The following is a 21,979-nucleotide window of genomic DNA, read 5'->3' on the forward strand; positions in this document are numbered from 1 at the left end:
GCGTTTACGTCGGCTTTCCAGCAATTACATTGACAAATCCGTCAAAGAGCGTCGGAGCCCCTCCGCCGCCGCCGCCGCCGCGCGCCGACGCTTTTCCGGCGAGTGAGTCATGGCTTTCTTTAGCGTTATTGATATCCCCGGACAAACATATTCACCCAGATAATCAAAACAAATGGCATCGGGCGAGGCCGAGACGACGGTGTGAAAAATTAGAGGGCCGCCAAATGGGCAAATCGATTGGGGGGGGGGGGGGGGGGGGGGGGGGGGGTTTGGGGGCGCGGGACGGACGCGTGACGGCGCCCAATTTGGCAGCCCAGAGAAACAAAGGCAGATTCCAATGGGCTCTTTTGACTTTTTGCGGAAGGTGAATTGAATGGTAGAAGGGCCGGGCTTGCCCGCACGCCACGACCTCCACGACCTCAACGACCTCCACGACGCCGGCCGAAATATCCTCTAGCCAATGAGACGCGACCCATTAATTGTGGATTGGAAAAAAATGGCTGCTGGCTGGCTTTATTTATTTCTTTTTTCCTCAACACTCGACCGCTCGGAGAAGAACTTACTGAAAGACGGCTAGCTAGCGACGGCGGAACAATCCAGCCTCCCTCTTTTTTGGGGGGCCGCGTAAGGGCCCCCGCTTTACGAGTGCGTCTTCCTTGCCTTTTTACGGCCAACGTCGGGGAGCTCCGAACGGCGGCGACGGCGAGGACGGCCATTATTCAATTAATAGCTGAAAGGGGGCGCAATTGACGCAAGCGGCGGGCTGGGATGGCAAAGGCGGGCCCCCCTCCCCAAACCCTTAAAATCCCTTTCCCCCCTCCCCACCCCAAGTCCCCTTTCATTTTGTCAAATGAAATATACAGCGAGAGCAAGCTAAAAGGTAAAAGGCACTTTCAATCAGCCGCAGCGGCTCTTTGCGTCAATCCCGAGCGAACGAACGAACGCTAACCACCATCGCCAGCCCAACAACAACAATGTGACTGGCCCGCTCCTCCGAGTCCACATCCATTGGCCCATAAATTCAATCAGCGACGGCGCTCGCAAAGCAGGCTTTCTTTTTTAAGGGCCAGGCAACATTTTGGGCCTTTTGTTTGGAGTGAGGTGGCGCGGAAAGGCACTTTAGTCGTGGCGCAAAAGTCGCTTCTATTTGGAGCGGCCACGGGCCTACGGCCAATAACGTGGAGGCTCGCCCGACGGCCGGGGCGCTCTCATTATCGGTTTGCAAATGGAAATGCAAATGGAGCGGCGGCGGCGGCGGCGGCGGCGGACGCCTCGAATTTATGAAAGTAAAAGGTTTCATTTCCATTTTTCTGGGCATCAGCTTTATTTCTAAATGGCGTGCGGGAGGAAGACACGGGCTCTTTTCTCCTCCTCCTCCTGAAGTCTCTTAACAAATCGGCTCATTAATATGGAAATGGGGAATCAATGGGGCTTTTTCTTTTTTTTTTCTCTTTTTTCCCTCTCGTGTGAAATGTGCTGCGACTGCTCACGAGCGGCGACAGACTCAGGCGCCACTTTTAAGCGAGTGGGATGGCGACGCTTGGCCTTAAAAATGGCGTGTTCCAAATTTGGATTCCATCTTCTTCCTATACAAAAGTCAGCGGGGTTTATTTATGACTGGCTGCTGAAATTGGAGGCCATTTCAGTGGCACATTTAATCCACAAAGAAAATACCCACCGACTATTTTTTGGGAACGGACAAATATAAGCCGCCGCTTTGAGAAAGCTCCGGCGAACGTAGATTTGTTCTCGCCTCAGCTTTTTTTGTATTTTTTTTCAAGCGCCAAATAAATCAATGCGACAATTGATCTTTAGGATGAGATTGCGGATGACCGACTATTGTAAAGAAAAAATGTGAAAAGCAACGGTTCCCCGCATTCAAAGAAAGAAAGGCCGTGGCATTTGGCCTTGGTATGAACGCAATAAGATGGAAATGCGGCATCCGTGGTGGGCGGCCGGCTCGGTGGCCGGCACTCTCGGGCTCGCTCACACTCTCGCTCGCCGGCACTCTCGGTGGCTGACTGAGTGAGTGGCTCATCAGCTAACTGGCGGCGAGGACGCTGCCAGATGTCGGGGCATTAATAAGCCATAATAGCAAGTCCTGCTTATCCAACCTTTCCCAACTCTAAAATAACACTCATAGACATTAATGAGATGTAATTATACGCCAGCTTCTAATTCGGGGCAATCTGGGGATAATTGCATCCGCGCCTTTTAACACTTGCTCGTCAACTTGGCGGGTGAATGACTTTGCCGCCAGGGCCACCGCCACCGCCATGGTCACCGCCACCGCCACCGGCAAATTTCCCCCGCCTTCGCCGACCGTCCCGGCTCGATCGAGGGTCAACTATCGCACCTATCCACTCTGGTCGGCGACCTAATGAACATTTCTAAATGGCCATGACCAGCCGGTTAGGAGACTAATGTAGCAGCTATTAGCCAAAGTGGCTGTTTCCCCGCACGCGGGGGCGCGCACACACGCACGCACGTCACCGGTGGTATCGGAGTCGAAGGAGGAGGGCGGGCGGGCGCCGTCACGTCCAAAGACACGCATGGTCAGTGCGTACACAGAGCGGCAGGCGCTTGTTTATCTTTCACATTGTGCGGCAAACAAAGCGTGCGACAGATTCTAAAGCATTAGAGTGCCCCAGCCCAGTGCTTGGCGGCTTACTGTAAGATTTGCACCTAATAGCATTTGTTCTCCAATTGAAACTTAATCTGGGTAAATGGTGCTTAAATGTTTAAATCACATTTACAGGCTGTCAACTCATCTGATGTTCTTCACATGGTCACCCTTCGTTTGAATGAAAATAAATTGGAGGCAAATGAGGGAAAAAAAGAAGAGGAAAAAAAGGATGTGGCAAAAGAGAAGAGCGCGCTGACGGGCGGCCCTCTAGCGCCCCCAAGTGGAGAGCGCGAAAAGCGCGCCTTTCGGGCCCCAAAAGAAAAGGAGGCGACGACGTACGCTAGATAAGGCGCCGATTTAGACGACAAGAAACGAGTCATCATGGTCGTTATGATGAAAGCGATCATCGTCATTGGCAGCGGAGATCATCGACACAGCAGATGCTTCCGCCGCTAATCATCCTCATCATAATTAGCGCCGGCGCCATTAACGTCCTCATTACTATCGCACGGAGGAAGGCGGCTGTCGCGTTTGACCTACAACACTTACCAAAGAAAATACCACACGGCAGCATCGAGAAGGCGCAATATTTGAGGGGAGCAGTGAAAAGTAGTGTCCACGCCACGTTGAAGACCGAGTCACCCAGCACCTTGATGAGCCAGCCAGCCAGCCAGACAACCTCTTTAAAAAGGCTCTGGCATGCTTTCAATTTGAGCGCTTCCCAATCAAAAGGAGTCTGTGAAATGAGCCCTCGTTTTGTTTGAAGGGTGCTTTTCTGCTAAGAAGGAGAACTATTCAAAGATATAAAAAAAAAAGGTACTCACGCAGTCCGTCCGGGCAGTCGCCGCCGCGTCTGGGCACCGACACAAAACGTACAAACGGGTCCGGAATGACTATGAAAAAGAAAAACACACAATTAATAATACACTCAATGAATAAAGACGCCATGAAAACTAAACAGACTCACGCGAATGGGTTCTTTTGAACAAAACAAATACATGAATCATCTTCCAAATTGATTTCATTGTATTTTTATTTGGATGTCCTTTAATAAACTGTCATTCACTTGGACCTAACTGGGGTGCAAACAAATTCAACAGAGCAATCTTTTACACATTTCAATAAATACGCAGTACGCCATCACGTATTGTTATTATTATTATTCTAAATACTGAAAACAAAGTCGGAGGCACAAGTTTTCTGGAGTTGCATCGCACAGCTAGCGCTCGCTCACGGCCAGATTTGGTCACGTGACCTTGCTGACTGATTTCAATACTAGCCCGAGTCAAAATAGCACGCACGCTCATTCTCGCAAATTTTTCCGGAGTCTAGCAACAAAAAAAAAATGACGTGCGCGAATACTATTGTAGTCTCACGGCGGCGTCCATGACGCCACGCTCTCCGCGGTGCTGAACGCGTGACGTCACGCCCGCTTTCGCGTTTTGTTCTATGCTAGCGGGCGGACCGACGGACGGACGGACGGGAGGCGAAATAAACCGCAGCAGGCGGCAGCCAAAAGCCAGGGAAACAAATATAACCAGTGAGGCGGATCGGGCCACACTTGACTCGCCGGAAAGACTAACCGGCAGCGAAAATGTCCGACTTTGACAGCAACCCGTTCGCCGACCCGGATTTCAACAATCCCTTTCAGGTAAGTGTAGCTTTGCTAGCAAGCTTCCTGCCTTGGTAGTTTTGGCTGCCTCGGCGTCAACATCGGTCGGACGGTCGGCCGGCTACGGCTTCCTACTGGACTTAATTCATTGTGGGATGGGAACGCGACGGACGACACGGCTAGATGACATCAGTCAGCCGACGGCCGTAACATAGCTAGCCGTGTTAGCATAACGCACACAGGGGTTTTGCGAACGTCTCTCGGTGTTTTGTTTTCAACCAGGGTTGCCCGATCACTCTCCGAGTTGGCTCGCAAACTCATCATGGCGGGGAAACATAAGAAGCCGGGAAATAACCGGCGGACGGAGGCCATTTCACACAATTCGGGGCCTTCGGTGGACGCTCGAAAGCTGTCCAGTAGTCTGACAGTCACCGCGTCACTTCCGGAAACATGGGCGCGAGTTTTTCCGAGTTCGAAGTCATGGACTGGAACTAGCATTGTCGACATTGGGGCAAAATGGTCGAAATACCCAAGCGGATGTGCTCGAATCTGTACATGGCATTTTTTTGGTCCCCGTAAATGAGCCCGTTGTGCGTTCGCCTTCTTACCTGTCGCAGCGGCCTCTCGTCGGCAACCGCTCACCGGAACGAAAGGAAAACGTGTGGCGAGAGTGTCAGCGCTTGCCAATCAATGCTGAGTGTTGATTGGCTGAAAACTTTTCACATTGGAATCCCATGCATTACTACTGGCTTGTGATAGGCACTCGAGGGCACGTGAGCCGGCGGCCATTTTGGTTGTTGTCTAGGCCGGCTCGCCCGTAGACAAGATTCCTTAAATAGAGAGGTAGATGCGTCCAGCTTCCTGTGAGCCAATAGGAACGGCCACCAAGTAGCCCACCGACACCGACGTCACATACAGTCGAATCTTTGGCTACTTGCAGAGACGACAACTTTTTCACCCTTTACGGAGCTAAGGACATTTTTTGCTCCTTTTAAACAAAAAAATCAATATTATGGATCAATGTATGACTTGATGTATTGTATGACACGTTATCATGTATAGAATGATAAAACGTCGGTCTAAACGAAGAAAAATACACAGTGGTTACAGCCCAGAGTATCTCGCAAAAGTGCGGAAATGACATCTGTTATAATGAAATGTAAATGTGGCATCTCTGCCAGGATCCCTCGGTGACGCAGGTGACCCAGGTGACCCGCTCTACTCCACCTGGTGGTCTCGAAGAATATAACCCCTTCACTGATGCCAGAACGGTACACTTTTTCTTCTTCTCTTAACGTTAAAGTTTGCGTGCAACTCGGGTTTTTTTTTTCTTCCCGTCTAGGCCGCCCCCGGGAACGCCCCCAAGTCGGCACCGGCGCCCCCGCAGAACACGCAACCCGCCATCATGAAGCCCACCGAGGAGCCCCCGGCGTATTCGCAACAACAGACGACGCAGGTGAAAAGACTGGTTTCATCCCGGCGGCGCGTGTGTTTTTTTTTCTTTTCCGGCGGTTCGGCCACGCGCTGCGGCGGACCGCGGGTAACGTCTTCCCAATTGTCGGAGCCGCTCAGGACCAGACGCGGGCCCAGGCCGACTTGCTGAGGAGGCAGGAGGAGTTGGAGAGGAAAGCGGCCGAGCTGGACCGCAGGGAGCGAGAGCTACAGTCGCACGGAGGAGCCGGTCAGTCCTCCTCACCGCTTCCGGGAAGGGGCCGGCCCCTTCGTGGGAGGCTCGCTCGGCCCAAACTTTGTCCTCGTCGACAGGCCGCAAGAACAACTGGCCTCCCGTGCCAGAGAAGTTCCCCGTGGGTCCCTGTTTCTACCACGACATCGCGGTGGATATTCCAATCCAATACCAGAAGACGGTGAAGATCATGTACAACCTGTGGATATGTGAGTCCCTCACGGCCGGCGGCTCACGGCCGGCGGCTCACGGCCGGCGGCTCACGGCCGGCGGCTCACGGCCGGCGGCTCTCGGCGTCCGGCGACTGACGTGCGGCCTTTTGCGCAGTCCACGCCGCCACCCTCTTTGTCAACATGTTTGGCTGCTTGGCCTGGTTCTGCGTGGACCCGTCCCACGGCGTGGACTTTGGCCTGGCCATGTTGTGGTTCCTGCTCTTCACGCCTTGCTCTTTCGTCTGCTGGTACAGACCGCTGTACGGAGCCTTCAGGTGAGCCGCCCGCCTTGGGGGCCGCGGGGGTGGTTTGGAAGTGTGGCGCCACGGGCCCTCGGGGTTGGTTTGGAAGTGTGGCGCCACGGGCCCTCGGCGGTGGTTTGGAAGTGTGGCGCCACGGGCCCTCTCCCCTTTTGCGCCGCAGGAGCGACAGTTCTTTCCGCTTCTTTGTCTTCTTCTTCGTCTACATCTGCCAATTCGGAGTTCACGTGCTGCAAACCATCGGTATCACCGGCTGGGGCACCTGGTGAGTTCTGCCAGGGTTCCCTTGGGTGGGTGGGGCTTCCCACACACACACACACACACACACACACCTTGACCCGCCGTCGCCCTCCGCTTTGACCTCCAGCGGCTGGATCACGGCCCTGATGGGCCTCAACACCAGCATCCCGGTAGGCATCATCATGTTACTCATCGCCGCGCTCTTCACCACGCTGTCCGTGGGCTCGCTCATAATGTTTAAAAAGGTAAGGTCCGCCTCCCCCACCGCCTAAAAGGAGGAAAGCCAAAGCTGGCGACTTCTTACCGCAGGTCCACGCGCTGTACCGGACCACCGGGGCCAGCTTCGAGAAGGCCCAGCAGGAGTTTGCCACGGGCGTCATGTCCAACAAGACGGTGCAGACGGCGGCGGCCAGCGCCGCGTCCAACGCCGCCCGGGGCGCCTTCAAGCCTCAGCCGTAGAGTTAGCGGCCTCCCGTCCCATGGCCGCCGACTCGCTAAAGTCTTTGAAAAATGTCTCCGCTTCTGAATTTAAGCCCCACCCTCCCTCCCTCCCCCCTTCCACGGGGATAGCAGTGGCAAAACCTGATTTTGTTTTTGTTCCTCCCCAAGCCAAGATCACCGTAAATGCGTAAAATGACGGGAAGGGGGCGGCCACGCGTCCCATCTACCTTTGTGGCGTCCCCGGGCACTTGAATATCTCGGGACGCAATGGCGTCCCCGCGAGGTTCACCGTGCTTTCAGCCACGGAGTGGATGCTCGAGTTCACGCCCATTTTCTTCATTGCTCTTTTTTTTTTTTAATAGTTTGCGCGGGCCGCTCGGGACGGAGGGACGTCCGGACGACCGGCGCAAACCGAAGGGGGGGGCCGTTTGCTTCTTGTACTTTGGCCGGCCGCCGCGTGCCACCGGGCAAATGATCGACTCTGTCGTCACGGCGACGGAGCACGGGCCAGGAGACCGGAGCTACGGTGTGCCCGGGCTCGTCCCGTCACCACTGAAACCACACAAACAGTATTTTGTGCGTTCTTAGTTCTTATTTATGACTTAATTTATCTGGCAGCGTTATCAAATGAACCACGACTTGGTCCCCCGAATCCCTCGAGTGTTAGTCTACTGTCTGTCCCGAGAAGCTGTGAGAATTCTCCCAAATGTCCATTTGGATTGTTTTTTTGGACTCTTCCCCCCCCCCCATTTTTCCCTTCCCGGTATGTGACGTGCTCTCTCGCCACCTTTTACTGGAAATGCCGAGACGGTGGCTCCGCACTCGTGGAATGCGTGCAAATGTTAGTCGACTGAAGAAAGTGATGGAAGACGAAGCCCCAACTTACACATTGGGTCGAGACGTTGATTGGACACCCACATTAGAAATTGCGTGTCAAAAGAAGATGAAATGCACTCTTGTCTGGCTTGTGTCGCATGTCAAATACTTTTGAGTTTTGTATATTTATGGTATTAACACGGAATAAAGGTTTGAAAGAGATTTGTCTTTTCCTCGGCGCCTTGAAAAACGGCGGCCTTTTGCCGTGCGGCCGGGGCCAGAGTGTGTGACGCACCTGGAGCTTTGATTGGAGTAGACGAGGGAGGGGTGGCAAGCGGTGGCGGTGGCGGCGGCGGCGGCGGCCCACAGAGTCGCGCTTGTAAACACTTGGAAAGCAGTTGAGCAACACTTCTCCAGCGTGACATCTTCTTTTGTTCTAGTTGCAATCTCCACGCTAAGCAGAAAGCGGCCAAGCAGCCTTCTCACAAATATGAATTCACGGAGACGCCAAATGTACTTGGATGTGCGCTCGCTCGGACAAATGATGACGCATGAGTCATGAATGAGCTATTATTCCGCTATTTGGGCACAACGGCCAATTGGTGGCAGCCAGCGATCAGACAACGTCGGGACTTTGACCTATAGCGCCTCGCTTCACCAAACTGCCCACAATTGTACCAAAATATATTTGGGGCCGCATTTTTCTCCATGTGATCAAATTGGCATCACAAATGCTTTTTGGTTCCATTGAGACAAAATGGAGCAGCATTGAAAACGCTGCAAAAAAAAAAACAGCCAGAGATCAAATTTCAACGTACACAAACACCCGTGACGAGATCCTCGTGTGAACTTTCAAGCCCAGGCATTTTTTTGCCCCTTGCCCTTTGAATCCATGGCTAATCTCCTCATTGAAAACCGGATGGACCCGGAACGCACGGCGCCGAAGGTCGACACATCCCCTTCGGAGCCACCAATGCATCGGGGGACGGGGAAGGCGTATACTCACCTTATCGGTTAACTTGCAAAAATCAATGATTTACCGCCAGAGCGTCGGAGTCGTGGCGTCCGGGTCGACCCGGCTCGGCCCGCCGGCGTTAAAAATGGGCGGGGTTACGGGGCCCAAGCGCAACAAGAGATTCTTTGCGGGCCCTTCGGCCAATAGGCTTGTTGTCAGCAAAAGTGCAAACATTGGCAGAGAAAAGGAGAAAACAAATGAATCATCGTCAAGGCTCGTGGGGGGTGAAAGAGTTGACCCCGAGGTGGCATTGGACAAAACATTGCGGGCCTCTCTTGCACTACAAGTACAGAAAATCAGCACCTTTTTAGCACGTTGATTTGGTTTGGCTTTCACTGCGTGCTTGTTGACTAAGCCGACAGACGGCCTTAAATGACCCGAGGCTTTGGCCAGCGGGAGACAAAAAGGAGGACAAAAAGGGCAAAATGGTGACGGAAGGGAGAGCAAAATTCAACAACAATGTGTTTTGACGGCATTTGAGGACCCGTCCCTTTGTTGACATCCAAGTAGCGAGCTGTCGCAACACGCGCCTCTTCCACTTTATCGTGGCACCTTTGGAACCGGTGCTCAACCCCCCCGCCCCGCCCACCTTCCCCTCAAGCCCCCGTGATAAAAGCCGTCATAAAGGTTGACCTCTGGGTTTCAGACAAAATCTTCATCATCATCATCATGCCGCTTTCAGGGTCAATAGCATCCGAGACCGACGTCTCACCGTAGTAACACGCTAACCACCCCCCCCCCCCCCCTCCCCAAAGTTGCGGCCCCGAAAGTTGAGCAAGAATGTCGCACAGACGTGTGTAAACGCCAGGCGTATCTTATCAAGGTGTCCACTCCACAACATTGGCGTTCAAATCAATTTAAAAGAGCCATACGCCTCATTATTCCAGACTAAACTAGAAACAAGCGCTGACCACGAAAACACTGGTGGTGGCGGTGGCGGTGTGGAGGGGTTAGGGTTGTTGCGCAACATGGGCCTTTGCCAATCAGAGCGCGGCCAGCTCCAAACCCTCCCCTGCTCGCCGCGCATTTAAACCGGTGTGGGGGCCCCTCTCAATGTCTCTTTCCACCTGCCAAAGTCTCAGCGCTCAAGTCTTCACGCCACTCGGGGAATATGGCACCAGTTAAGAAGGTAAGAAGTAGTCCACGGAAACGCGTCACTTTGACGCAAAGCGCCGCTCGGGGGGTCCCGCAAATGAGACGCCGTCCATTTATGTGACGTTTTCTCCAAGCCGCCGCCGGCTCCGAAAGCGCCGGCAAAAATGCCTTATCAAAATTTGCCTCCCAGAGAGGGAGAGAAGGAGGGAGGGAGGGAGGGAGGGAGGGAGGGAGGGAGGGAGCCAGTCTCCCCACATCTTTGTTACTTCTTGGCTTTTAAGCTCCAATAGCCACGGCCAGGGAAATAGGGTTGCTTGACCTCCTTCTTGTCTGGTCTTTGGGACGAGGCTTTGAAAGTGTGTTTCTCGCCGCCGCCGCCGCCGCCGCCTCCGCCGGCAGGGAATCATGGAGCGTCTGAACGCCGGAGAAGTGGTGATCGGCGACGGCGGCTTCGTCTTCGCCCTGGAGAAGAGAGGCTACGTCAAGGCCGGACCCTGGACCCCGGAGGCCGCCGCCGAGCATCCCGAAGCAGGTGAGTGACGTGGCCGTGGCGTCCGCAAAACCAGCCATTCCCGGAAATATTGACCGTGGCCCTCCCTCCCTCCCTCCCGCCCGCGTCAATGTCCTTTGCAGTGCGGCAGCTTCACAGGGAGTTTCTGAGGGCCGGCTCCAACGTCATGCAGACCTTCACCTTCTACGCCAGCGACGACAAGCTGGAGAACAGGGGCAACAAGCTGACCTTCACCGTAAGTCCGGCAAAAGGCCACCGGCTTTTTTTTTTTTTCTTGCGAGGCCGTAAAGGCACCGCGCCGTGGCGGCTGTGGCGCAGGGCGCCCAGATCAACGAGGCCGCCTGCGACCTGGCCCGCGAGGTGGCCAATGAGGGCGACGCCCTGGTGGCGGGTGGCGTGTCCCAGACGCCGTCCTACCTGAGCTGCAAGAGCGAGGCCGAAGTCAAGGCCATCTTCAAGAAGCAGTTGGACGTTTTCATCAAGAAAAACGTCGACTTTTTGATCGCCGAGGTAAAGGCCGTCGTCGTCGTCTTCGTCGCCTTCGTCGTCGCCGTCTCGAGGCTGAAACATTTATCCCCGCCTTAGTACTTTGAGCACGTGGAGGAGGCCGTGTGGGCCGTGGAGGTGCTGAAGGCCACGGGAAAGCCCGTGGCCGCCTCCCTGTGCATCGGGCCGGAAGGCGACATGCACGGCGTCTCGCCGGGAGACTGCGCCGTCAGGCTGGTCAGAGCCGGTGAGTGGAGTCGTCCTTTCCGAGGCGTCTTGTCGCGTCTTGTCGCGCTCGTCGCGCCCCTTTGCCTACCTCGGCTTCCGCGCCTTCAAACGAGTCGAAAAAGGGGAGGGGCTCAGACCTAGCGCGTTTGCCTCTGTACGATGATTACACTAAGCGCCAAGCCATACCATTTCTATTGGGCCGGAAGGGTTTCCCAAACGCGTAGAGTTTCCCAAAACAACAGCAAAAAAATGCAAATGCAATTGGCCAGGATAGAAATAGTAGAAGCGTCCAAACGACAGACAAGCGGCGACGACGGCGGCGACGGCTTTTGCGCACTCACCTCTCCAGGTGTTCCCGGACAGGTGCCCAGATCGTGGGCGTCAACTGCCATTTTGACCCGGACACCTGCGTGGAGGCCGTGAAGAAGATGAAGGCGGGCGTGGAGAAGGCCGGACTGAAGGCTCACTACATGGTGCAGCCCCTGGCCTACCACACCCCGGACTGCAACTGCCAGGGCTTCATCGACCTGCCCGAATTCCCCTTTGGTGAGCCGGGACGCCGCAAAATGTCCAATCTTGCCATTGCCGTCTGGCTCTCTCCTTTTCTAAACGTCCGTTCCGCCACCAAGCGCTAACCCGGGGGCGGGCAAACTATTCCACCGTGGGCACAATGGCTTTCAACCACGAAAGACGAAAGCTTTGCACAATACTAAGTGTCCTACGAGTGCAATCGGTGGATTGCAGTCAGGTGCTGCAGATATCTCATTGGTTAAAGTGGAAAGCCACACCCACGGTGGCCCCGTGAGACCGTTTTGCTCGCCCGGTTAGCCTTTTTCCCTTTAACCGCCCCCCCCACCTTTATCATGCAAAATGTCCCGGCAGGTCTGGAGCCCAGAATCCTGACCCGCTGGGACATGCACAAGTACGCCAGAGATGCCTACGAGGCGGGCATCCGCTTCATCGGCGGCTGCTGCGGCTACGAACCCTACCACATCAGGGCGGTGGCGGAGGAGCTGGCGGCCGAGAGGGGGATCCTGCCCCCCGGCTCGGAGAAACACGGCGCCTGGGGGGCGGGCCTGGAGATGCACACCAAACCCTGGGTCCGAGCCAGGTAACGCTATAGACGCCGGGGGACGGACGGGCGCCTCGGCCATCGAGCGACTGACCCACGCCGCTCTCGTGGCCGTCCAGGGCCCGTCGGCAGTACTGGGAGGACCTGAAGCCGGCGTCCGGGCGACCGCTCTGTCCGTCCATGTCGGCCCCGGCCAGCTGGGGCGTGACCAAGGGCAGCGCGGAGCTCATGCAGCAGAAAGAAGCCACCAGTAAGCAGCAACTCAAGGAGCTCTTTGACCGCTCAAAGAGCCACTGAGGGAAGGCGGGCGCGGCGCACCTAGCAGGCCGCTACCAGCGGACGCTCCCAGCGGACGCCGGCCACCCCGCCAACTGGCCCTTCCTGGCCAGACCCCTCTACCTCCCCCTGCCCGGACCTGACCTAAATGTCCGCATTTTGAGGCCGTAACCCGGCTTAAAAGTGCCACTCTTGTCTGCCGCAATTGAGCCGTGTAAAGTGCCACGGAATTTAGCCGGAGTCGCCGTGACGGTGGTAGTCTGGAAGTGGCCTCTTTATATTGCCATTTCTTTTCCATCATACAGGAGCGCGGTGTACCATAATAAAAACAAGATCCAATACAGAGTGAATCTGTGTCTTAACTCTTGCTTATCGTGCGTGATACACCACAAAAAGACCTGCTGGCTAAAATGGGCAATTAATAGGTCTGAAAATGACCTTGACCTAGCTCCATCGAATCGGGCTAGCATTTGAAATATGAAAAGGTCTCTTCTTTGAAAATGCGCTTTCAAGGTACATGGGAAGCGACCAAACGTGTCGGCTGATTTTGCAAGGTATCTCCCCTGCTTCGAGCGTCTCTGCATGTTTCCGCGAAGCTGATTGGACAATCCCTATCATGTGACAAATGTATTCTTGCCTGACTGCCTGAAAAAATAAAAGACGGCTATTTTTCCTTTTCATCCAACCTAGCTGACGTCCCCCTTAAAAAAAAAAAGTCCGGACGTCATATTTGGTATTAGTCTTCTTCTGATTTACCCACCCTCCCCTCTAGACACTTTAGAGATGGAAAGCTTTAATTGGGATGGGTTTTCAAGCTTGCTCGTTAGCTCGCTTTCAACGCTAGCCTCGCATCGTTGACGCGGAGAAAGCTACGGATTGGACGGTTACGAGGGCGTTGAGCCAATTGCGCCGGGTGCTTTCAAAGAGAGCGTCCTTCTGCGATGCGTTGTGGGCACGCCGTGACTGCAGCGTCCGTCGCTTAGCATACGAGTCGAGACAGCACTTTCCGCAGTTTCTTCGAGGCGAGGCACGGGCGGCGCCATCTTGTGGTGCGTTGAAAGTAGCGCTTCTCTGCTGTGCAACCCGGAAGTAAAAGCGCAGAGGTCGTCATGGGAAGCAAAGTCAGCTCCAAAATGGCAGCTCCGGCCGCCAGAGTTATTCAGGTAACGTTTTCTTTTAAGCAATCATGACTTTCGGGATCCTCTACACTTGATTTTGCTCCACCGTGTGCCGGCATGGCCTTGCTTTGCCTCCGAAAGCAAAGCGCGTAGCGTTTGGCCGGGCAGGGAAAGCTAAAGCCGGACGTACCCTTGTAGTCGTCCTTGTTTTTGACGTCAATCGTTAGCGTCTCCCAGCCGACGTTGAATATTACAGCGGCGGCACACGCCAAAGCACATCTTGCGCTTGGTGACAGTCGTGTTTAGATCTCGATAGGGATATCGCGGCATAAAGCGACCATGTCGTCGACCGTGTCCACATCTGGCTCTGACTCTCATCTGCAACTGTATAGAATTGATCACGAAGCCAGCCAGCGCTTTCTGTCATAGCAAATCATGTTAACAGGTTGTTTGAAAAGTCCATGTTCCATTCCATCTGATCTGGGCTTGTTGTTGTTTTGTTTGCTCTCTTCAGGCTGTGCGGCCACACGCACCCATGATCAAGTTTCCCAGTAGGCAAGACATGGTCAAGCCAAACGGTGGGTAGCCCAGTGTCTCTTGACTGTCGCCCAAAAAGCCAAAAGCGAGAGCAGGGGAGCTCGCCGAGCATAGCTTTCATTTCCTCCATCTTCTGATCCCCCCCCCCCCTCCCCCCATTTGCTTTGACGACCCCCGCAGCCCAAGAAGCCTTGAAGACTTTGCCGGTGGTCCACGTGTCCCAAGCCGACCATCCCGGTTCGGCGCCACGGCCCACGTCCTTGTCGTCGAGCGCCGCCTCTCCGCCGCCCGTCCCGGGAACTCCCGACACCTTGGCGTCGATTCGGTTAGTCCCCGCCAGGTACCGGCGGAGAGCGCTGGTGCCGGAGGAGATGGAATACATCCAGGTAAAGTGGCCGGCCGCCAACTGAAACTATGCGCTATTGCGCTACATTATGGACTCGATGGACTGCTTTCAGCGCGGCGGGCCGGAGTGACGGATCCCCCCTGATGACAACATGGAGGACACATCTGGGCCTTTCCAATAAACCATCCCAATTGTCTCACGATGTACATATTTGTAAAATGAGTTCCCGTTGAAAGACTGTGGCAAAAGAAGTCATCGGAGCCAACAAATCTCTGCGGCGGAATTTGCCAACGCCAGGCGCTGGCGAGCACGCTGCCCTTTCTTGTAACGCCGCATGATAAACATTAAAGCTGGATTCCACCATCCTCTGGTTGTCTGTGTGAAATCCAGGGCAAAAAGGCAAAGGCTACCACACGTGGCAGAGATGCACTTATTTATTGATGGCGACATGCACATGATATCCTAACACTGTAGTGTAGCGTGGTGCATCTTAGACCAAATGACCTACGGATTGTTCAATGGAGAAAAGCTCACTCTGTAATGAACGTGTCAACTGTGTCTAAAATGAGGCTCGGTTTCCATCAAAACACTCAAACACTGTTTAGGTCACAAGATGTGAAACACTGGAGGGCTTTTGTTTTTCTTCCAAGTGTAGTCCTCAGAATATTTACAATTCACTATCAAGTTTGTCCCCCCCCCCCTCCCCACCTCTGACCCGTGCACGTTCTTGCCGGAAACCCCTTCCCGGCCGGCTATTTAGGGGCCGTCGGCTTCCTCCAGGGCTGGCAAGAAGTCGGCCACGGTGTCCACCACGTAGTCGGGCACCAAGCCCCGGTCGGCGGGCAGCTGGCTGTCGCCGTAGCGACGGGCCTCCTCCATCCCGGACACCCCGGTGAGGGTGAGCACGGTGTCCAGGCCGCAGTTGGAGCCGAAGAGCATGTCGCTCTCCAGCCGGTCGCCCACCATCAGGCAGCGGGCGGGCTCCACGCCGGGGAACTGGCCCGACACGCACTCGAACATGAAGCGTCCGGGCTTGCCGATCACCGTGGCCTTGCGGCCCGAGGCCACCTCCAGGGCGGCCGTCAGGGACCCGGAACCTGGAACGGGCGTGGGAGGAGGGCCGGTCAATCAAAGAGGTCGGACGCGTGCCGTCGGCCGGAACATCTCTCCCACCCCAAAGCCTAAAACCCGAACACAATACCTGGCAGTATCCTTCCGCCGGACAGCGGGTGCCAGGGGTCGTTGTCGGTGGCCAGGAACAAGCAGTCCGGGTCCCTGAGGTAGCAGGACGCCTTGGCCAGCTTGAGGAAGGTGAGCCGGTCGTCGTGGCCCACCAGCACCGCCTTGACGTCGGTGGCCAGGGCGCAGTCGTAGATGGTGGCGCCCGGCGACTCGTCGTCCGCCTCCTCCACGCAGGGGACGCCGGCCTGGCGCAACTCGTCGCGGAGCCCGTCGCCGCCGACCACAAACACCCGGCCGGGGACAGGTTCAGGGCCCTGGCTCTGCTCCTGGTCCCGGGCACCGGCGCCGGCGCCCAAGTCGGCCACGTCGCGTAGGTACAGGGCCGAGCAGTAGGACGAACTGAAAATGTGCTCGAGTGCCACGGCGGTGAAGCCCAGGCGCGAGAACTTCCGAAGGTACTTGTCGCGCGGCCTGGTCGAATTGTTGGTGACGAAGGCCACGCTTTTGCCCCGCCTGACCAGCGAGTTGACCACCTGAGCGGCGCCCGCCACCGCCTTCTCGCCGTGCCACAGCACGCCGTCGCAGTCGAACAGGAAGAGCTCCTTGGCCTCTAGCAGCGCTCGGATCTGCGCGCCGCCGATCTTGCGGCAGCCCTTCGCGGCGGCCGAGGCGGCCGCCATGGCGCCCGAGGGAGGGAGGGAAGGCGTGTCGCGACGGAGGAGGGCGAAAGGCCCGACGAGAAAGGAAAAGTAGCAAAAGAAAGAAAGAAAGAAAAATGAAATCACATCGGCCGGGAGGAGAAAGCACCTTGGCGAGGGAGACGTAGCGTCGCCACACAGTCACAGCGACGAGGGAGGAAGTGGGCCTCTGGCCACGCCCACTCGCTCAAATCCTGCCCAATCCAAGGCCAGTGGCACTCTGACCAATCGCGGAAGGGGACGGCCAGCGAACACAGCTGCGTGCCCAAGCAACGTTCAAGTCGTTCGAACGGCTCGTTTTTTTTGTGGTTTTTTTTTGCACTTTTGTAACATCCGTTCCGAACCAGAAGCCAAAGCCACCTTAATATGGCATCAACTATAAATAAAGTTTGTAAATGAATAAAGTTATCCAATCCAATCCAATTTGATCCCCCGTGAAGAAAATCCTCTGCCGCCTTCGTAATATACGAACACATCAAAATGCGACTGGAAGGGCACTTGATTGGTTGTCACTTGCCAAGAGCAATTCAGACCACTAGATGGGGCTACACCTACATTGGATAGGGGCCTACGCGGGCAGGATTCCTGTCTGGAGACAGCTGGGATTGGCTCCAGCACCCCCTGCGTCCCTAATGAGGATCCAAATCCAATTTTATACGATGAACTCAATGGCTGCCCTCGGCTGACGAGCACAACGCCTGGGGATGGAGCTTGAAAAGAATTGGACGTCTGGCGCCGTCAATGGCAGCCACAGTGTCATGCGGCTCTAATTCTATTGGGCCGGCCGGCTGGCTGGCTGGCTGGCTGGTTAGCGGCAGATGTGGCAAAAGCTGCTTTGACAGGGGCACATGCTTTTCCTAACTTAACCTTTCGTGCCAATTGCTTCTGGTCCAATTTGTTTGCTTTCATTCCTCTTCTGCTTGGATGCCGTTTCATCTTTTGTTTTTTTTCTCCCTCCTTTGCCATTATTATCTAGCCCCCCACCCCGAAGCCACCCACCGCCCACCACCCACTTGCTGTTATCCCGTATTATGCTCGAAGCGCTCGCCCCTCTCGGCCCACTCGGCCCACTCGGCCCACTCGGCCCTGCCCACTGGGGATTGCGTGCGAGGCAGAGGAAGACATACTGGCACCTGCAACTGCCAGAAAAAAATATGAAAGGAAGAGATGGCATGAAGGATTGGGGGGGGGGGGTGTTTTTGTTGAATGGGGGGAAGAGAACATGCCGTTCTAATTGGTCATTCTTTCCTTGCTAATTTAGCCCCCGACACAGATGTACGGGGTGGAAAGGGCAGCGAGGGGAGGGGGGAGCTGGGGGGGGGGGGCGAATGGTGTCACCCCAACTCTCAGCGAGCGCTGACCGTGAACATTGTGTAGGAGGAGTGCCAATGAGGCGGGGGGTCAGAGTTGAGCCTCGCAGGTGTGGCCAGCCACCCGCCAAGAGAAAAGTCCACAGAGAACCGACCCCGTCACCCACTCCCACGGGACCCCGCGGGACCCCACGGGACCCCACGGAAACCCACGGGAATCCACGGGAACCCACGGGAACCCCTGTGCCAATGCACGTCCATGTGCGCCCCGTCCAAGGGGCCATTTCCCAATTGAAATAACCCTGGACACGTTGAGCTCTCAGGGACGTTGGCAAACGTTTTTCTTTTTATTGAAAAATGGGCTTTCCCTTGGCCGTCTCTCTCTCTCTATGAAAACTTCCAGCCGCTCCCGGCCCGCCGGCCGGCCCCGGGCCAAAGTGCTCCCAAAAGTCGGGCGGGCCGAGGGACGGTGGCGCATCTTCTTTCTAGCGCGTCTTCTTGCTCAGAGGCGGGCCGGCGCTCTTCTTGCGCTTGCAGCGGAGGAGGAGGAGCGCGGCCAGGAGGACGGCGCCTCCCACGGCCGCCAGGAAGAGGAGGAGCAGGTCCAGCAGGCACCTCTGGTACCAGGGCTGCCGCAGCCAGGCCGGCCTCAGGTGAGCGCCGCCGCCGCTGCGCAGCACGTGCTCCACCCAGCGCACCAGGCGCAGCGCGGGGGGCGCCGGCTGCGACCGGTGGATGCGGCTGAGGGAGCGGGCCGCCGACTTGAACCTGGGGACGGGAGCGTCATTCCGGCTGGCCCCAGTCCGGCCCCAGTCCGGCCCCAGTCCGGCCCCAGTCCGGCCCCAGTCCGGCCGCGGCTCGACACACCTGGCCTCCCGCAGCAGCGTCCGCACGGTGGAGGCCAGCAGCTGGCCGGTGATGCGGGCGGGGCCCAGGCCCAGACCCAGGCCCTTGGCCTCGGCCCTCACCACGTTGTCAAACTGATCTCCGAAGAGGGGGATGCCCAGCACGGGGACGGCGTGGTACACGGCCTGCAGGAGGCTGTTCTGACCTCCGTGCGTGACAAACAGGCGCGCCCTGTGGTGCCCTGCGGAGATAGTGCCGTGGAAATAAGCGGCGAGGAAAACGCCGGCTTTGCCCGTCCTTGCTTTGGGGGTCTTTTCTTGATTTGTTTTTTTTTTTGTAATATGGAAAGAGACGTGCATTAGGACCAATACCTAGCAAGTCGTTGAGGGGCAGCCAATCCACCAGGCGGACGTTGGAAGGTCGGCTCAGGTGAGGCGGCCAGCGTTGGCGGTCGTACCTGCCAGACGGCCAGCCCAGGCAAAGAAGGACAAAAGGCTTCACCCGTCCTTACCGTTGGCGCCCACCACGGCGACATACCTCCAGATGACGCCTTGGGGGATGACGGAGAAGCCGTCCACCAGCTCGGCCAGCAGCCCGTCCACCGACACGGAGGAGACCATGGTTCCCAGGGTGACCACGACGAAACCCGACTCTCCGAAAGCGGAAATCCACGATTCCAGATCCTGCGTCGGCAGAGGTAGAGCTTTTAGCCGGAGAAGCCGGTGCCTGCCACGGGCAGAGGGCTAGGGGGCGCCCACCTGATCCACGGGCCGGGCGGGCTTATTGAGGAGCCCCCCCGTCAAAATGGCCGAAGGCAGGAGCGGCTGCGGGAACTCCAGCGAAAAGTCCGTGTTGAAGGCCCACAGCTCGGCCTTCTGGTGGAAGTCGTCCAGGCCGCCCGGGGGGGAGCCCGAGGCCAGGTGGCGCTCCGCCACTTCCTTGAACAGGGACCAGACCATTTTCTGGCCTTGGCGCCACACGTGGGAAAGTAGTTGAGGGCCGTGTCGCGCTCGGGAACACTTTACGCGCGGCCAACTGCTCTTTTGTCAGCGGCCATCCAGAAAAACCAAAACCAAAACCAAAACCTCCCTCCTCCCTCCTCCCTCCTCCCTCCTCGCCACCCACCCAATTGAATGGAAATGAAACACGCCATAGTCAAACAACCCACCCTAACGTGCCGGCCAAACGACCTCCTCACCCGCCGTGCCCAGTAGGGAGTAGAGCAAATTCTTGGCGCGACCCCACAGGTCCATGCGGTCGGTCAACTGGGAGCCAAAGGCCGGCACCCAAGACACGGCCCCGGGCACGTCCAAGGACAGGGGACCGTTCAGGGGGCCGGGATAGAAGGCCACGTAGGGCACGCCTGGGGGGGGGGGGGGAGGTCAAAGGGTCAAAAGGCTCCGTTAATGTCAAAAGGCTCCGTCAATGTCAAAAGGCTCCGTCAATATCAAAAGGGCGAGGGAGCGTGGCCTTCCGTCTCTCTGCCTACCCAGTTTGTGCGCTAGGATGAAGGAGCAGGGATTGAAGGCGTCCAGGATGGCCAAGTCGTATCGCTCCGCCTGCAGGAAGGCCATCTGAGCGCCGTCCCCCAGGAGCTTGTCGCACTGATACGACAGGTGGCCCATGAAGTTCAAAAAGCCATTGAAGCTGTCTCTGCCAGGAGGAGAAGAAGAGGAAACGGGCTTAACTAACCTGACCCTGGTTATTTCCCCCAAAACAAGGCAAAAGAAGGTACCTTCCCAGTAAAAACTGGGCTTGTTGCTCCAAGAACCAGCCATTGTATTGCTTGATGTAATCCTCTCCCAGGGACCAGGTGCTGGTCTGGTAGCTGCCGTTACGCCCGCCGTACGACAAACCTGTGTGGGGGGCCGGGCCGGGCCGGGCCGGGACGGGACGGGGCCACAATGTTGCAGAACAAGCTCCGGCGCAAAAGGCCGACGTAGAGAGAAGAACGGTGGGCGGGCGAGGCCGTACCTGTGACCAGAGGGTTTCCCAGTTGGAGCAGCATGCGCACCTCGTGGCCGTGCAGGTCAAAGTTATAGGAGATCTCGTCAAAGAGCAAGTAGTGGCTCCCCCCTGCGGGAAAGAACACCGTGGTCCGCTGTCGTCCAGTGGCCTACGTCGCCGGCCGCGCGCCATCCACGCCGGAGACCTAAGAGGAGCTACGCCGCGCCGGCAACAAGCGCCCAAACTTTCCGCGTACGTTGGAAATAGGACACGGAAGTCGACGACCTCGGCCGTCACGCACTCGGGGTCAAAGACGGATGGCCCCGCCGAATTAAGGAGGTAAGCTTGGTGGCCAAGTGCCATGCACGGGCCAAAGTCAAAGAAAGAGCGACAGTGCCTGCAACAAACTATCACGTATGGCCATTTGGAACCGTGTCATCATTTTGATTCAGCAAAAGTATGTACGTAGGATGCGGCCAGTACGAACCATACGTCTGTCCCACTCTGTCTCATTTCCCTTCTTTTCATGCAATGGCTAGTTAAGCCCCCCCCAACCCCCCAAATATGAAGCCGCCGCGCCACAATGCCGCCTCCCCCTACTCACCAATTAGGCAGACGGTCAGGATCTTGGCAGACTGAAGCAGCGGGAGAGCCAGCAGCCAGCACATCCAAACCAGCGGCCCCATGTCGCTCGCTCGCTGGCTGATCTCGGGCCAAAGTCCCCTAAATAGTCGGACGCTTCAAAAATAAACCGTCTTGAAAGCCCGCGAGCCAGCCAGCCAGCCACGCTGCGTCCACTTTTAAAAGAAATTCCAAGCACAATTAGGGCCAGAAGACAGAAAAGCAAACTTCCCCAAAGAGCCTCAAAAGCCCGGCGGAAAGCCGGCCGGCCGGCTCGGTCCGGCTTCCCGCTCAAAACCGAGGAAAAGCTTCCCGCCTCCGGACGCCGCCTACCTGGCTCTTCACGCGTGGTCAACTTCTCCCCTTTTTTTCTTCTTCTGAAAAGTCGGCCCGCCGCCGACTCGCACGTCTGCCGGCACTGGACCTGCAGTGTGAAGCGAAGGGAGGCTCCGGGAGGAGGGGCGGCCGTCCAAAAAAAGGGAGGGGGGTGTCTCCAAGCACCCCACCCACCCCGTAGCCTTTGCTTCCATCCGATGGGACAGACGTTGACTTAAGGTACATTGACGTTACTGCGCCGTTCCTTCCCGTCGTCCACGCCATGTAGCTTATCCCGGACAATGCGGTCGGTCATTGTGGATGCGCCTCCGTGTCAGAGAGATCATTAGGAACACCGGCCCGTCGGGGCAGGGCTGGGGGGGAAACTACCGGAGGCTACGGCAAAGCCGAATCGCCCCCCGCGGCCCATGTTTTGCGCCCGCTTGAGGCCGGCCTTTGGCCCCACACCACCTTCCCCGCCGGCA

At 56.7% G+C, this 21,979-nt stretch overlaps 5 protein-coding genes across 5 annotated transcripts; 3 read left to right on the plus strand and 2 right to left on the minus strand.

The window, feature by feature from the left end:
* Positions 1 to 4,068: 4,068 nt before the first annotated feature.
* Positions 4,069 to 8,113, plus strand: LOC144195831 (secretory carrier-associated membrane protein 1-like). The gene is made up of 9 exons (XM_077715685.1): positions 4,069 to 4,277; positions 5,420 to 5,509; positions 5,581 to 5,694; positions 5,811 to 5,919; positions 6,003 to 6,131; positions 6,250 to 6,409; positions 6,558 to 6,659; positions 6,762 to 6,879; positions 6,944 to 8,113. The coding sequence occupies exons 1-9, from the start codon at positions 4,221 to 4,223 to the stop codon at positions 7,091 to 7,093; spliced, it is 1,029 nt and encodes a 342-aa protein (XP_077571811.1). The 5' UTR covers positions 4,069 to 4,220; the 3' UTR covers positions 7,094 to 8,113.
* A 1,769-nt stretch (positions 8,114 to 9,882) lies between these two features.
* On the plus strand, positions 9,883 to 12,924 carry LOC144195668 (betaine--homocysteine S-methyltransferase 1). The gene is made up of 8 exons (XM_077715462.1): positions 9,883 to 10,035; positions 10,401 to 10,533; positions 10,635 to 10,747; positions 10,831 to 11,022; positions 11,098 to 11,245; positions 11,590 to 11,772; positions 12,109 to 12,337; positions 12,418 to 12,924. The coding sequence occupies exons 1-8, from the start codon at positions 10,018 to 10,020 to the stop codon at positions 12,593 to 12,595; spliced, it is 1,194 nt and encodes a 397-aa protein (XP_077571588.1). The 5' UTR covers positions 9,883 to 10,017; the 3' UTR covers positions 12,596 to 12,924.
* A 389-nt stretch (positions 12,925 to 13,313) lies between these two features.
* Positions 13,314 to 14,931, plus strand: LOC144195669 (alpha-ketoglutarate dehydrogenase component 4-like). Its single transcript, XM_077715463.1, has 4 exons — positions 13,314 to 13,737; positions 14,207 to 14,270; positions 14,410 to 14,615; positions 14,688 to 14,931. Exons 1-4 carry the CDS (start codon positions 13,684 to 13,686, stop codon positions 14,703 to 14,705), a joined length of 342 nt encoding a protein of 113 aa, XP_077571589.1. The 5' UTR covers positions 13,314 to 13,683; the 3' UTR covers positions 14,706 to 14,931.
* A 353-nt stretch (positions 14,932 to 15,284) lies between these two features.
* Positions 15,285 to 16,482, minus strand: LOC144195485 (chronophin-like). The gene is made up of 2 exons (XM_077715168.1): positions 15,777 to 16,482; positions 15,285 to 15,672 (listed from the first exon to the last, which is right to left on the minus strand). The coding sequence occupies exons 1-2, from the start codon at positions 16,435 to 16,437 to the stop codon at positions 15,332 to 15,334; spliced, it is 1,002 nt and encodes a 333-aa protein (XP_077571294.1). The 5' UTR covers positions 16,438 to 16,482; the 3' UTR covers positions 15,285 to 15,331.
* Positions 16,483 to 18,089: 1,607 nt separating this feature from the next.
* On the minus strand, positions 18,090 to 21,942 carry LOC144195527 (UDP-glucuronosyltransferase 3A1-like). The gene is made up of 11 exons (XM_077715231.1): positions 21,513 to 21,942; positions 21,163 to 21,355; positions 20,586 to 20,687; positions 20,347 to 20,467; positions 20,101 to 20,264; positions 19,810 to 19,974; positions 19,370 to 19,578; positions 19,149 to 19,294; positions 18,983 to 19,068; positions 18,633 to 18,852; positions 18,090 to 18,533 (listed from the first exon to the last, which is right to left on the minus strand). The coding sequence occupies exons 2-11, from the start codon at positions 21,242 to 21,244 to the stop codon at positions 18,251 to 18,253; spliced, it is 1,578 nt and encodes a 525-aa protein (XP_077571357.1). The 5' UTR covers positions 21,245 to 21,355; positions 21,513 to 21,942; the 3' UTR covers positions 18,090 to 18,250.
* Positions 21,943 to 21,979: the final 37 nt, after the last annotated feature.

This window comes from Stigmatopora nigra, chromosome 4 (genome assembly GCF_051989575.1).
Source record: "Stigmatopora nigra isolate UIUO_SnigA chromosome 4, RoL_Snig_1.1, whole genome shotgun sequence".
In the NCBI taxonomy this organism is placed as follows: Eukaryota; Metazoa; Chordata; class Actinopteri; order Syngnathiformes; family Syngnathidae; genus Stigmatopora; species Stigmatopora nigra.